This window comes from Chionomys nivalis, chromosome 23 (genome assembly GCF_950005125.1).
Source record: "Chionomys nivalis chromosome 23, mChiNiv1.1, whole genome shotgun sequence".
NCBI classification, from domain to species: Eukaryota; Metazoa; Chordata; class Mammalia; order Rodentia; family Cricetidae; genus Chionomys; species Chionomys nivalis.
The window spans coordinates 9028976-9044395 of NC_080108.1; the positions used below are offsets into that span (position 1 = coordinate 9028976).

Sequence of the window (15420 nt, forward strand, 5' to 3'; positions counted from 1 at the left end):
GAGAAGTACCAATATTCAAATAATTCTAGTTTATATATGAAATAGTTCTTTACAGAGTTTTCTTATTCGCTATTCAAAGAAATTTCATTTCCCTACTTAGTGAAGTGAAAAATTCTGTAACTCACAGTCCATGAGCTGCAGCACCCAGCGTGCTCCCTGGAAAAAGAAATCCATCTTCTTTTCCTATTAAGAATTACACACCCTAGGCCTTCTTACTTGACCTCCTCACAGTGGTGCCATTGTTCATTCATTTTGTGAACAGTTACTTTGGGGTGCCTTTGTGCCAATTAATCTTAGAGTTACTGGGGGTGAAACAATAAATGGAAACATAGACTCTGCTGTTAGAAAGTCAACATTTAATTAGAGCAACTTAAAATAAAGTAACACATTTATAAGGCGAATTGTTTCTGAAAATATCAAATCCAATGAAAAGCTCTATAAGGATCAGAGAATATTCTAGAACAGGGAGGCAGAAAGAATAGATATTATAGAGACCAGGATTGAAATGTCCTCTTCTGGACAAAGCATAACCATTGCAATCATGCCTTTCTGAGTCTTCAGAAGTATGAGCACATCAGTAGTAAGGGATTGATGAAGCCATTGCCAAACTACATGCTACTGGTAGACTCGGGGAAAGAAAGTCAATGTCTTTAGTTTTGTGCCCACTGGTGACCACAGCAGGCTCCAATGGTTAATTCAATCCTGTGGTCACAAATGGCTCTGGTAAAGCTAAATGGACCACAGAACAAAACCAAAAGTCATGAATCTGGGAACAGGATTGATAGCGAATTAAGGAAAGATGATAGTGATGGAGGGAGAGAAGATAGGATTGGGGGGGGGGGGATAACCAGAATGCATTATATACATGTCTAAAATTAATTCATAAAAACTTTTTAAGCAAAAAAATGTTGAATAGATTATAAAAATAAATGTCTGGGGGTAATTATAAGAGTATGACCAGGGAAAGCTCCTTTGAGAAGATGATGAACACTTCATCACCTCAGCCCTTCATTTATTAGCAAATTTGTAACAAACTGAAGAAAAGAAATGTCAAAGTTGAGATTGCCCGAATGGGACATACTCTCAGTACTTTAGCTCCAGAATTATAAACAAAGGTTGATTCATCACCATAAAAACACACAGTAACAGCAAAAAAAGGTGATTCCAGATCACTTCCATTCACTTCTCAAGTAGACAAAATTCACTTTAAAATGTTTGAGGGAATATTTTAAAAAGAAGGAGAAGGAGGAAGAAGAAACAGAGGGATCAACACTCCTTTGGATTAGTTAGGAGTGTCACGAGTTCAAAATAAGTTTGGGCTACATAGCTAGACCTTGTCTCAGCACAAAAGATAAATGAAAGATATTTTTGAATAATATTTTATTTCATTTCAAGTATTCTACTGGATGTGATTTGGGGACATGTTGGAGACTCTTACAAAAATAAGCATGTTACAATCCATAAATCATTTGTTTCTGACAACATATTACAAGTTATTTTGATATTTAGTATTATAAAAATAGGAACATTTTCTTAACCTCAAGTCTGCTTCATAGTCATAAGTAGGCATCGTGACTTGGAATTGAGAGTGAATGGAATGTATTACATAGTGTGTGGTTGTGAAATTTTTATTAAGTGAGTATTAAGAAAGGGATAAACAACCAAGTTTCTGGAATGGTTTTTGCCTAAAAGTGAGGGCAAGGCCGAATGACCTTTTGATTCCTGCACAATGATACAGTTCACTGGAATAGAGAACTTGTTTTTCTGAGACTCATGAGCCAATGCTCTTCCTATCCAATAGATCAGTTTATGGTCTCAAAGTGGAAGCAGGTGATGTGTATATAATACTGATAAATTTAGCAGCTGATGACATCATAGAGTCAATGTATTGTTTACAGTAACTGACAGTAATAGCATATAGTGTATAGCATGCTGACATGGAAGTGACTGGGTTTGGGACGTCTTTGTTTGTCTCTTAGTGGTTGCTTATGAATGAAAATGTTCAAGAATAGGTGAATTTTGTATTGTTCATCCAGTTCCAGTCACGGCTTCACTCTTGATTTTCAAGGGACGACTGGAAACCATACAAGCTAAGAAGACTGTACTTTATCTGGGTGTGCAGAGACATCCGGTCCTTCCAGTGGTTTGCAGACTTGCTCTGTATGTTACACAACAAGGTACTATTAGAATGGTTATTATGTTTTAGTTATCTCATTTTCTAAATTTTTTTTATTCTTTTTTTAATTAATATTTCCACCTGCTCCCTGTTTCCCATTTCCCTCCCCTCCTCCCAAATATTGCCCCCTCCCCCACTCCCCTCCCCCTATCCCCACTCCTCTTCTCCACCCCCCAAATATTTTTATATTTTAAAAGCAAGCAATACCCATTATAGAATAAAAAGTTCTATAGTATCTAAAACCAGAGGTAATATCTAACAAAAACAGATGTACATCCTCTCAGATATGAATGTTTGCAAATATATGTGTGTTCCTGTGACATTCTTTAACATGTGTTTCTGCATTTTAACATAAAACACTCCACATACATGTATATGCACATGGCTAGAAGTGATGAGAAAAGAGAGAAGAGGGATGAAGGGACCACCACAGACACTACATCATGTTCTAAGCTCACTTATAATAAGATTGTCCCATATTCTTGTTTTAATGTTATAGCAAGTTTCATGATCCATTATACATGATTAAGAATCAATTTTTTATTTCTTACTCAGAAATAGTAATATGCATTCTTCACCTATTCTGTCATTAATACCTTCCATTAATTTTTATGTATAAAGAGATATACAGATATAAATTATATAAATAAAGCTATAAATACTTCACATCAATTGAGTAAAGTCAAACCTCTCTTACTAATTTACCTATATAAAGTCTATATCGCTAGAATTATGAAAGTTCTAGCATGTTATTTATGTTTTTCTTCAAATCATTTGAAAACTTATTTCTACATCATAAATGTTCTTTTTCTATGAGTGAGCATAGAATCAATTTGTTGTCTTTACTGCTGTGGAGAATTCCATGGTTCACTGTTACTGACTTGTCAATTCCTTAATGTTGGCACTTTTTAACTGTAAAAAGTTCTTCAGTGATCATCATTCACATGCTTCGTTGCAATATTTTTTTCTACATGGAATCAATCTTTTATCATCCAGCAAATATCATTAACTGCCAACTGTGAATTAGGATCTAAAGATATAGAAGGTAACAAAATATAGCCATGTTTTCATCTTTCTTATATTAGTAGTAGGACAGACAACTAAACCAATAAATATGCAGTGTGTCTGATTCTGAGATTGCAATTTGGGTCAAAAAGAAAAGGACATAGAAGTATATCAGTGTTGCTGACAGAGTGTCTGTTTAAGGAATGAGTTCAGGAGTATCCACTAAACCAAATGCAAGAAATGCAGCAATAGAGTTGTGTTCACGTGTGCATATGTGTTGCATGCATGCATGTGTATTCATTATGCATGTATGCGTGTGGTACTCTAGATGAAGGTAGACTTCAGACTTTATGTTAGGAAAAAAAGTTTTAAGTACAAATCTAGTGTTATTGAAGATATGGACTTGCACAAAGTGTTTCTAGAAGCATTCACAATGTTCCAAACATGCAAACATCTCATTTGTGCCTGATGAAGAAACAAAATACAGTGTGTTTGTACACTAAAATTATTTTTAACCTGAAAAAGAACATTCGGACACATAGTAAAATGTGAGTGTACCTTAGAAATACTCTCTAATTGATGTGATGTAAGCCAAATATGAAGGTAGTTGGAATAGTTAATGGAGAATAAATGTTTCCAGGTGGGAGAGGAAAAGGAAAGCTGTTGCTTCACTTTTTCTAGGTTGCTTCTTTGCTGGTTGCCTCTTGTCCCCTACACTTTTACTTGAGGAAAGTCGGCAGTGAGTGACCGTAAAGCAAGGCACATGTCTACTTTTTATTGTTTTGATTTTTCCCTATGATGAACATCCTATATCTTTATTGTCTTTTTAAATGAAAATTATGTTTATTGATGAGTGAAGCCACAGGTTAAAATTTAGGGCCTCGCAGAAAATAAAATAAAGGATATTTAAAGGGGACTAGTAGGAATAAGATGGTGCTTAGAATGACTTATACTGTATCTTAAGGTGTACATATTTTTTTCTGCCATCATCATCATCCCTAAATATCAGCATTAGATCAGAGCAAGGTATGAATATAAGAACCTGTCACCTGTCGCTTGTCTATCTGTGTATTTATTAATCACTTATCAACTCCATGTCTACTTTCATTTTACAATGATAAGCCAAATTATCTATTGTGTTATAGAATCACATATGCTAGGTAAAACCTGAGCATTTGGAAAGAACTTAAATGAGTCTATTCATTGTCTTGTTCCTCTCAGTTTTGGCAGGAAAACAGACCTGACTATGTGAATATCCAGCTGTACCTCAGTCAAACAGATGGGATTCAGGTATGTGGCTGGATGTTATTGTTAATTAAATGAGCCCCTTGATAATGGAAGATTTACTAGAAGAACTGTGCTGGAAAAAAAAATTACTGCAGGAGGTTTGAGCAGAAGTGTCCTAAAGGAAAACCTCTTTTGGAATCTGTCCAGAAGACTCATTACTTGTCCTTGAAGTCAACCCTGTTGTGCCTTTCAGTTCCCCTCACAGCATGCTGAAGCAAACCTTTTGATTCCATCTTTCCTTTTGCGGTTGATTTGAAGTTCTTTGTCTCTAGGGAGACGGCAGCAATAAGCGTCCAACCTTGTGATTCTTTTTCCATAGAGGGCAGTTTTGCTATGGTGAGCAAAGACAAAGCCATGCCCAATTAAACTTGGTCCATCGCAGAGGAATCTAATGTAGAAACAGTTAGAGCTACCCTGCCTTGTTTACGATAAGAGAGTGTGCTGAGCATTTCCACACAGCATTTGGTGTCATCTCAACTCATTGGGACAATGTCTGCTCTTAGTGTTGATATTTTGATGTGAAACAACTAATGTTTAAAAATATCAGTTCGCTGTATAAAATGTGATGAATCTTGGGGCAAATGTTTTTTTTCCAGATTCAAAAAAAAAAACAACTCTCTATGTGTGTGTGTTTGTATGTGTTTCTTCTGACTATTGACTGACAATTAAAAAGAGTGTTTTTGTTTGTAAAATGAGCCCATTAGAGCTCAGCTGTTTTGGGATGTCTTGTCTGCAGTTATTTCCGAAATTTTGTGATTAAATTGTGTTAATTTACTCATATAATGAGCATAATTTGACAACTATCCTTACATACAAACATATGTCAGTGACATTTAATTTTGAGCCCATTTAATAGTATGTAGTGAACTGGAATTTGTTCTTTATCTTACTTTGAATTTATTAAAAATGAAACAACTAAAATTTAGGTATGTCAGCGATTTATAAAAATGGCATACAAAAGGATAATGAATTTTAAAGGGAAAGAAAATGAAAGTGACATTTTGAAATAGTTGTACTTCATATATTTCCATTTCTTACCTTCTGTCTTAGCAATTGGGAAGTTAAGATATGGTCCAGGTGAATTCACATAAGAGAAATGTGTGTTTATTCAAAACTACATCTTATAAAACATGTGCTTCCTTTTTGACAGAAGATAATTGGAGAAAAATATCACACACTGAACTGTAGACTTTTTATTGGACGTCCTCGGTGGAGGCTTTTATTTGATGAAATAGCAAAATGTAACAGAGGGTAAGTAATGCGCCTCATAAAATTGACAGAAGGCTGAAGAACAAATTAAAATCTTTCTGGAGCTTTCCATGAAATGTTTAAAGATGAATTGCAATATGTTTTCAAATCACAAAGTCATTTGAACATTCAGTCAAAGGATGAAGTCAGATATTTACCACCCTAAAAGCAGGGAATACCAAAAAATTAAAATTTGATTTAGAAATGGTTAGTAATTAGACTCACCTATTTTTAAATCTCTGTACTCACTTTTACTTGGATATTTATTTATATGGTATATGCCAGGCAACTGGAGTAAACAATTTTCAATGTCATTTTGGTAAACAAAGGAATGTCACCAATACATCTAGCAATGGTTACATTCAGAAATTAATTTGTTATACTTTATTATCAGATTGAAGTTTTTTCAAAGCTTTTATTTTTATGTTAACTATTCAAACAAGAATTATTTCCAAATGCATTTTTCCTTTTTAGAAGCCGAGGTTCTACGAAGAGTCTTAGTGTTATAGATGTGTCTGTGACCTGCAGAATTAACGGTGGGAGGAAAGGCATTTACATTAGAACAGATGAACCAGTCATATATGTTCACTGGAACTGCCAGATTGAACTGCATTAGCCATGAGATACCGAAAATAGTTTGAAAGCTGTGTGTCCATGAACATCTAAAATTTAGAACATGAGTTTAATTTTCAGATGTTTTATAAGTTGTACTAAAAATTTTGCAGATGTGGACATTTTGCAATTAATTACTTTAAACATATATCCTGGAATAGAAATATATTAACTCCTTGGCTATGAAAATGAAGAAGCTCTTGTTAGCAACTCAGAATTCAATTTACTTTATACCTGAAAAATGTATGCCTTCATTGCTAAATTGGTATTACTTCTATATCATCAAGTATGCATATTAATTGTAATTGTGTTTTTAAAATTTCTTATCCTTCTGGAGTCTTTGATGGAGTTGAAGAATGGATACATAGTTGTAGTTTTCCTTAGTTATGATAAAAGATAAAATAGATATAAATATTGTAACTGTAATTCTTGCTTGATAACTATTTTGTTATATGTAATTTTACTATGTTAAAATAAAAGCCTTCTTTTTTGTTTAAACAAAAAAAGGGGAAATGATGGAGGAGGGTCATCTTTCTATCTGTTGCTTTCATTGGTTAATTAATAAAGAAACTGCTTGGCCTCTGATAGGGTAGAAATTAGGTAGGCGGAGTAGATAGAACAGAATGCTGGGAGAAAGAAGCCGAGTCAGTGAGTCGCCATGATTCTCCCACTCCAGACAGACGCAGGTTAAGATCTTTCCTGGTAAGCCAGCTCATGGTGCTACACAGAATATTAGAAATGGGTTAGATCAAAATGTAAGAGCTAACCAATAAGAGACTGTAACTAATGGGCCAGGCAGTATTTAAAAGAATACAGTTTCCGTGTAATTATTTCAGGTAAAGCTAGCCTGGTGGCGGGACACAGCCCCGCCGCTTCTTAACACTACAATGTATGACAAATCTTTGATTGAAATTCATTTTGTGGTGCATGAATGTAGTTGAAAATTTTGTAATTTTAAGAACGCATCTTGATATATACAGAGGGTATTGATTGATTTTAAGTGCATAGACCATCTTGAATGAGGGTAAGCTTTAAAGAAGACCTCCAAGCCATGAATGCACAGAGGATAAAAGTATTGAAAAGACCATTAATATTGGTGGGTTACTCCCACAAGCTGTGTGCCACCACTGCGCTAATCTGTCTTGCAGGCAGGATGCAGTTGACAGTAGAGGGTTTGTAGCTGACTTGGAGTTTATGTTTCTCTTTTGGTAACATGTAGAGTGCCATCTAGTACTAAGAACACTAGCCCCTAGGGGTACAGTTTTTAGGTAGGCACTAGTTTGTTTTCTCTATGTTCAATGAGTTGTGTAGTTGTTGGTTTCAGCAATGGGACCTGACTATGAGCTGAGACGAGCCAACTACAGTCTTGCCGACAACTTGGTTTATGTGGGGAGTTCAAATGGATACTTTTTGGCTAACAAATCAATTAGATATTTATTACCCAATCCTGGTACTGGAAACTTCATTTCGATACAAGAATAGTCCAGGTGCAGCTCTGTCTCCCTGTTATTTGGTGATTTCATTTAGATCACCTTCATATATCCTACTTGAGGATGTTTCTACCGTATTAGGTTTCCATACTACTACTCAAATGGTCCTTAATTTTGTCTGTCTCTCCCATATGTCCTTCCTCATACCCTTTTTCATCCCACTCCTCAGCTGGTGAGCTTGGAACCTTTTTGAGATATGGGCAAGTATAAGAAATTCAGGTTATTTAAGGATACGTTCAAGATTGGCAAGGCAAGTAGAGATGACAGATCCTGTCTCTGTGTTCACTTGATACCGGAGTGAGAAAAATTCACTTTCCACTGTGATTGTGCATCTCCACTGTCAAGTTGGCAGGACTTAGAGTCATCATGGAAACAAATCTCTGGACATTTATGTGAGGAATTTTATAAGGTTTACTTAAGATGGAAAATGCCACTCTGAAAGTCACAACATTTCGTTGGCTGTTGTCTTGGAATGAATGGTAAGGGAAAAGGAGTTAAGCAGCCACTTTCATTGCTCCCTGATCCTTGACTGTGAATGTGATGATATTCACTACCTCAAGCCCCTACAGCCATGTCTCTCCTACTATAATGGACTGTGGCTGCAAACTGTCCGATTAATAAGCCTAAGTACATTTTCTGGAATTTAATAAAGTTTTTAAAGCAATGAATACATTAGATAGGTTCAAAAACAAAAGAGAAACAAAATGAAAACTATAAAATTAGAATCTATACAAATCAAATTCTGTAGAAAACAAAGACTGAGAAAAATATTACCAGCGAACTTGGGAATAACAGCAACTATTTTAACATGTGCAGCTGATGCCCCGGTGGGAGAGAAGACAAAGACAAAGCTGAGGAATTAGCTACAAAACATCCCTCAAATTTGCTGTAAAAAAAAGCCTCACAACCCATAAATCCATGAATCACATGAACCTTAAGAAAATGCTGAAAATAATACAACAAAGAATAATAAAATAACTTATTAATACAAATAATACAAAAAACTTAGGTATACCTAGCAGAGAATAAAAACCCATGTCTTATGCATCATAAACAGAAGATGAAATGCAAAATTGTCAGTATTTGTCTCAAAACATGTATGTAAGATTGCAGTGAAGAGACATCTCAAAGCACCAACAGACTAAAATGTCAACTCTTGTATGACCAACCAACTGTAGACTTCCTAGAAGAAGCTAAATGTTACCAGATGGTATCCTGCTGAGCCTTAATTGTCAACTTAACACAGCTTAGAGTCATCTGAGAGGAAAGCCCTGCTACAGAAATTTTCTCAATCAGACTGACTAGTAGACATGTCTTTGGGGATTATCTTGATTATTATTGGATTCAGGATGGCTCAGGCTATAGAAACCTATGGGTAAATATTAACCATGATTTTTTTATAACTTCTAATCTCTTTAATACTTCCTTGACTTTTGAAACAAAGAACAAGCAAAAAACTAGGAATGACGTTTATAGCCAGGTGAGGTGACTGGCAGCGACAGAAAACTGTCTGAACCCCTGTTTTACATGTGGCTGTTCTCTTTCTGCCTCTTCATATGACCTTTTCCCCCAATTCTTACTCAATACTTGTGCTAAAATTCCATCTAGATATATTACTTACATTGTATTCAAGCCAATTCTTCATGTTTAATTTTAACTTAATCATCTTCTTAACAGTCCTGTGGCCAAAAATAGTCACAATCTTAGGCACTGAAGTTAGGATTTTAACTTAAGAATGGAGGGGAACAAATCAGTCTATAATAATTCTAAGTAAATTTTGTCTTTCCTTTATATTATTGTGTGTGTGTGTGTTTTAGAGAGAGAGAAAGAGATGGGGTATATGCTGAACACGTGATGTAATATTCACCTATCTACTCAGGCCCTTCTGATAACATTTAAGTTCTGCCCATTTTAAGGTTTGGATGCTAAATGCAAAATATAGTTTTTCTTCTCAACTGTATTGGACTTGCAGCATACAACTCCACTACTTTATTTCAGTTTGCTCTTTTAAAGATTTCCTGTGAGATTTCTTAGTACAGAAGTAGATCAGTCTGAAGAGTAAGGCTAATTTTATCATCTTTACTAACTACCCTTTGCAAATAAGGGGAATCTTAGGAACATGACCCAGGTACCATGAAGCACATGTCTTTCCGTTCCGGTTTGTGGTTTTAGGAGTTCTCCACAGCACTCTCCCAATGTGGAGAAGTGTTCGACCTAGTGATCTCTTGTAGTCTTTTGACTAAATTTATATGGTTGAAAATGACCAGATGATTTTTCAGCCAGGTATTCGAGGTTTCTATTTTCCAGAACTTTGGAGCTTCTTGCTGTAGATCTATCTCTTCTTTATTTTGTTACATGGCTTATAACTGCTTTGACCTCTGTAAACTCATTTTTTTGTCTTTTTAACCCAGTGAGACTTTTGAGGTTTTGCACAGTGTTTTTTGGCATACAGATTTTTGCTGGGTAATAAGCAATGATAAACCTAGGCTTAGTTTGTTTCTTTATTTTTTCCCCAAGATCCTAGTTATGTGTTCAGTTTCTGAAACACTTGCTTCACACATTTTTGGATATTTGATAAAGATAAAGCATTTGAGAATTTTACACATATATCAGGTGTGCTTTGATTACCTCTGCCTCCCACTCCTCCTAAGCCCTCTCACATCCAACTCCTCTTCTCCCCGATTAACATCCTCTTCAAACAGCAACACCGAGTCCAGTGTGTGCTAGAGGTTCTAGTGGAGCATAACTGATGTACCAGGGACCAGACCCTTAAAGAAAACTGTCTGTCCCTCTCCAACGTCCATCAGCTGTCAATAACTCCTCAGTTCAGGGTAGCAGTTCTTGAACCCCACCTCCACGCTGCGATGTTGACCTGCCTGTACTTGAGTAGGTCTTGTGCAGACAGACACAGCCACCATGAACTCATGAGTACAGTAGTCCCTCATATTCAGAAGAGTTTTAGCCAAGTTCTCCCTGTACTTTGGCTCTTAAAATCTTCCATTCTTCCATCATGGGCCCTGAACCTTAAAAAGAGGGTGTGTAGAATCGATGCCCCATTTGTGAGAAAGTCCTCCCTAGACATCAATTCTCTTCACTTTGCCAGTTGTAAGTTTCTACTTTATCTACCAACCATTGCACCATCTCCTGCTGAGTTTTGAGACCTGAACCAATTTATGAGTATAAAGATATGAGTTGAGTGGGCAGATTAGTACTATGTTCATTTAGCAGATTTTGAGTATTGGGTTCATCTGTAGAGCCTGTGAGCTGCCCTGCCTTGGTTTCTTACCCAGATTTATAGTACTAGGCATGCATTCCTCCCTTGAAGTGGGTCTTAAATCTAATCAGAAAACAGTTGGTTACACATTTTTTTTTTTTTTGCAAATATTGCAACCTTGGTCATATCTTGCCAAACTAATCCTTATTATAGCTCTCAGAGTTTACAGCTGGGTAAGACTGTGGATAATTTATCTCAAACAACGAAAGCTATCTATCTCAGGGAAGGTTTGCCAAATTTAGCACTGAGCTTTTTATTTGTCAGCCTGTGGCTTCCTGCAGTAACAAGATCTCCAATGTGTAAGTATTATATAAACTTCACATTTATATAAATGCTCATATATATATATGAAGTTTATACAATAGTAGGTTTGTCATAATGGCGGGGTTGGAGATCAAAATTAGGGCTTCCCATTTGCTAGGCAACAACACTAACCCTGAGATGTACCTATAGCCCTTTTTTTTGCTTCTTTAATGGAAGAGGATGCCTCCATTTTACCATCATTGCTGCAAGTAAGTGTTCTATCTTCACGTTTCTTAATTTAATTTTCAAAGTGAAAAGTATTAATATAACTGTTTTCTGTATTTGTATGTTTCAATAAATTTTGGTCTTTGTCTTTTGCTCTCCATTATACTGGGGTAATGGGGGCTTTCTGCATTTGTCTAAGTTGGAATAGGTAATTTTAAACATTTTATATCCTAGAAGGAAGCCAGTGTGCATCAATAAACCTTGGAGGGAAATCACATTGAAATATTTAATTCTTGGAATTTATGTTTTCTATTTGTTACAGCTGCATGGTTTTGATTATTGCAGGAAGTTTTATGTTAGAGAATAATAAGCCCATTTGTCATTTTTCATGGATATAGCAGTATATATATTCCCCCCAGGTCGATAAAAAATGCTGCTTTCCAACTGGTAGTGATTTTCAGTCTCTTTTTTTAACTACGGCTCATGCAACTCCGTGTGAAAAGTTTAGAACAACATTCATAAAACGCCAATTAAACAGTTGTCACCTATTCACCCTTTCTCTCAGTGTGGTCACCACTGGCCTGTGGTGAAAGTATTAGATGCATGCATAATTTCCACCAGCCAATTTATGCTCACAGTTGTTCTGAATTCAACCATGAATGTCATAATTGGAAAGTTGTTTTAAAATGTAAAGCAGCATGAAATTAACTTTTCCAATACCTTAAACCCATGTTCATACAGCTCAGTGCTTGCTGTGTTCTGTCGAATTTTGTACCTGATTACCCATTTCTTGCCTTTCCAGGAAAACAGTTGGAGTTTTCTGCTGTGGACCAAGTTCGATTTCCAAAACTCTTCATAATATAAGTAACCGGAGCAACTCATATGGGACAAGATTTGAATATAACAAAGAATCCTTCAGCTGAAGCCTTAGGGAACTAATCTTTTGAGGACTATAAAGAAGGAACAGTGCAATTTCTAAGACTTGGAAACTTAGCTGAATCAAACAACTGTGCTACGCCAAAGAATATCAAGGTTTTATTATTTATGATTATTTAAAATGAGATTGCAAAGAATGTTGCAAAATGACATGTTTAATCTGCGAGCCAAAGAGGCCCTGAAGAATATTAGATGTGGTGATTCACATTTTGATGGGCAAATTAAAAAGAATGCTGTTAGATGCACACTGTTGATTTTTATGGGAAATTCAAGAACTCTCTTGCGAGGAGCTGAACTCACTTACTCTGAAGCTGATAGCCTCAGTCTTCCTTAAATTGTTTTTTGGTTGAGCAGATTCAAGATTGAACAAAATTAAAAATTCATTGAAACTAAACTTCATTTTCTCCGTTTTGCGTAAGAGGAGTAGCTTTCATTTGGAAAGGATCCTGGCCAACCCTTGGAGTTGGAAGAGGCAGCACAAAACTTTGTATCGATACGGGTACTTCATGTCCACTGATAATTTTCTCTGCTCACTCTATTGTCTCCCTGTGTTGTTTGTACTGCACAGGCTCCCAGGCCATCTGCCCATGTTGATACAATATCTGCTTTCTTATTTTTGCACCTTATCCTCTACTAGGGAAATATGCATTCCCTCAGCAGGCCTTCCACACAATGATTTAACTGAACGATCTTATCACTAATTTGCTCAATTTAGTGCTTTTGCATAGTAATGAAAACTCCTAAAGTGCTTTGCTTAGTTTATGCTTAGACACCAAAGAGCAAATCGTAGACACCAAAGAGCAAATCTTGCAGGGAACAATGAAGCACAAAACCTCTCTCCCCCTTCTCCCTTTGCTTTCAGATAGAGATGTTGAAGTTACATTCCTGCAGTGCGACCCTCACTTTCCTTCCTAGAAACGTGGGACTATTTCACTATTTATTCAAATTTAAGTTAAGAATCACTAATACTGTTTTTGCACTGTTTCATATCATGGTGAGTTATTAGATTTAAATTTCCTATTCTTGTGATCCAGTCAGTTCATTGTTTAATATTCTTGAATCAGAAGGACAATCTACTTTACAAACTTAATAATTAAGATATTCGTACAGCTTGTCCGGTACCTAGCTCTTAATGCTATCAAGTGTAATACATTGCTGTAATCAGTTCCTTGCCTTATTTTTGATAGTCTTTTGTATGTCACGTAACAATGGTAAATGCTGTTATTATTTGATTTTGGTATGATTCACTACTAACAAACAAGTATACTAAAACAGCTAGAGTCAAATGACCACATGTGTATTTATTACACATATTTTTTTTTCTTGCCTTGAAACACTTTCTTATCATTTATATGGGCAATGTGCAATGCTCATGTAGATTGAGCTCTGAAGACATATATAGAGAGAAACATACACACACACACACACACACACACATATAAAATCATTACATCTTGGTAATGCTCAGACACAGATCAGAAAGAACTCATAAAAAGAAACGAGTTTATTCAGGCTTGTATACAATAATGAATCCTTATTAATCATGACATTCATGTGATTATGTGAATTCATCAAATTTCAATAATTCAGATCAAACATTTTGAAAAGAACAATGGTATTTCAGAGCTTATCTGCCATGAGGGATGGACCTCCTTGCCTGATCTAAATTCCAGTGCATGTTCAAGCATCTGTAAGTTAAAAATAGTTTTATTTTAGCAGGAATATAATTAAAGCTTTATCACACATATAGAAGACAGCTTTGTTTGTTTTGACAAATTCTTTCTATGGTGGTGGTTATTTTCATGTATACTTTAAATCCCTAATTTTAATGGCAATAAATATAAAGTTGAAGTGGTGTCCATGAATCTCTTTTATAACAGATATGTCTGCAATTTGTTACGATAACCTTAAGAATTTGGATTCTGCAACTATAAATGTTATAGTCTAGTCTTATAACTCTGGGTTAAGATTTTTCATTTGGGTTCAGTTAATATTTGTAGTACTTTTTTTAAATTTGCTTTGAAACATTGTTTTGTATAGAAAAACTGTTTTCAAGTTTAAACAATTAAAAAATTGTTTAAGGCCAAAGTTAGCTTTAAACTTCTTTTTCTCCTGTCTCTTCTTCCCAAGTATAGAATTACAAGCATTACTGCCATACAAAATACAAATTATTTTATGTAAGATATCTATTTGAGAACATAATGTAAATCATGCTATGATATATAATATATTGAACATAATATGGGGCCACACACATCCTCAAATGGCACGATCATATATCAAAGAACCTCTGGAGAACATGATTTCTGCTTTGGGTCATTCTCCTTGCACATTCCCTTTACTTTTTGAAGAAATTATCAATAATTTATAGATTTATACCATAAATTATAGTATAAATATATAGTTTTCTTTGTGGAGAGAGAGAATGCTCTTTATATGCTGCTAAGTAAATAATTCAATGATGCTTTGTATTAGGTTTTAATTTTGCATCTCATTTAGGTGAAGGGAAGAGGCTGTCGTTTTACATATAACTAAGACCAAAAAGTTAGGTTCATATACATACATATATATAAACATATATATGAATTTATATATGTGTGTGTGTCTACCACATGTGTGCCTTTTGTCTGTGAAATCAGCAGGAGACATCAGATTCCATGTATGTGTGCATGCATGTGTATAAACATATACCACACCCTATAAATAAGGTTATTGGCTGGGCTTCCCCTACAACACTGAGGGAGAGGGAGAGGGGAGGTTATACCCGTACACATGTTTGAGGCTTAGTTCTCTTTTCAGGGTTAATTTCTGGTAAGAAAGAAACAGTGCACAATTCCTCATTTGTTGAATCAAAAATATCAGTTGAGTAATTGTGAAAATATAGGCACTCTTAAAAGGCATGTTGAACAATCCACATGTTACAA

The 15420-nt window shown here is 35.4% G+C and overlaps 1 protein-coding gene across 5 annotated transcripts in view; it reads left to right on the plus strand.

Moving 5' to 3' along the window:
- Positions 1–14472, plus strand: part of Nox4 (NADPH oxidase 4) — a 91476-nt gene extending 77004 nt beyond the window's left edge. For 3 of the 5 annotated variants that reach the window (XM_057756059.1, XM_057756061.1, XM_057756063.1), the window contains 4 exons: positions 2069–2177; positions 4403–4471; positions 5619–5719; positions 12363–14472. In XM_057756059.1, the coding sequence (XP_057612042.1) occupies positions 2069–2177; positions 4403–4471; positions 5619–5719; positions 12363–12483 (400 nt within the window). In that variant the 3' untranslated portion in view covers positions 12484–14472. Of the gene's footprint in view, positions 1–2068; positions 2178–4402; positions 4472–5618; positions 5720–9635; positions 9701–12362 lie in introns of those variants that run through there. The other 2 variants (XM_057756060.1, XM_057756062.1) reach the window with 2 other exon arrangements.
- The last annotated feature ends 948 nt before the right edge of the window (positions 14473–15420 follow it).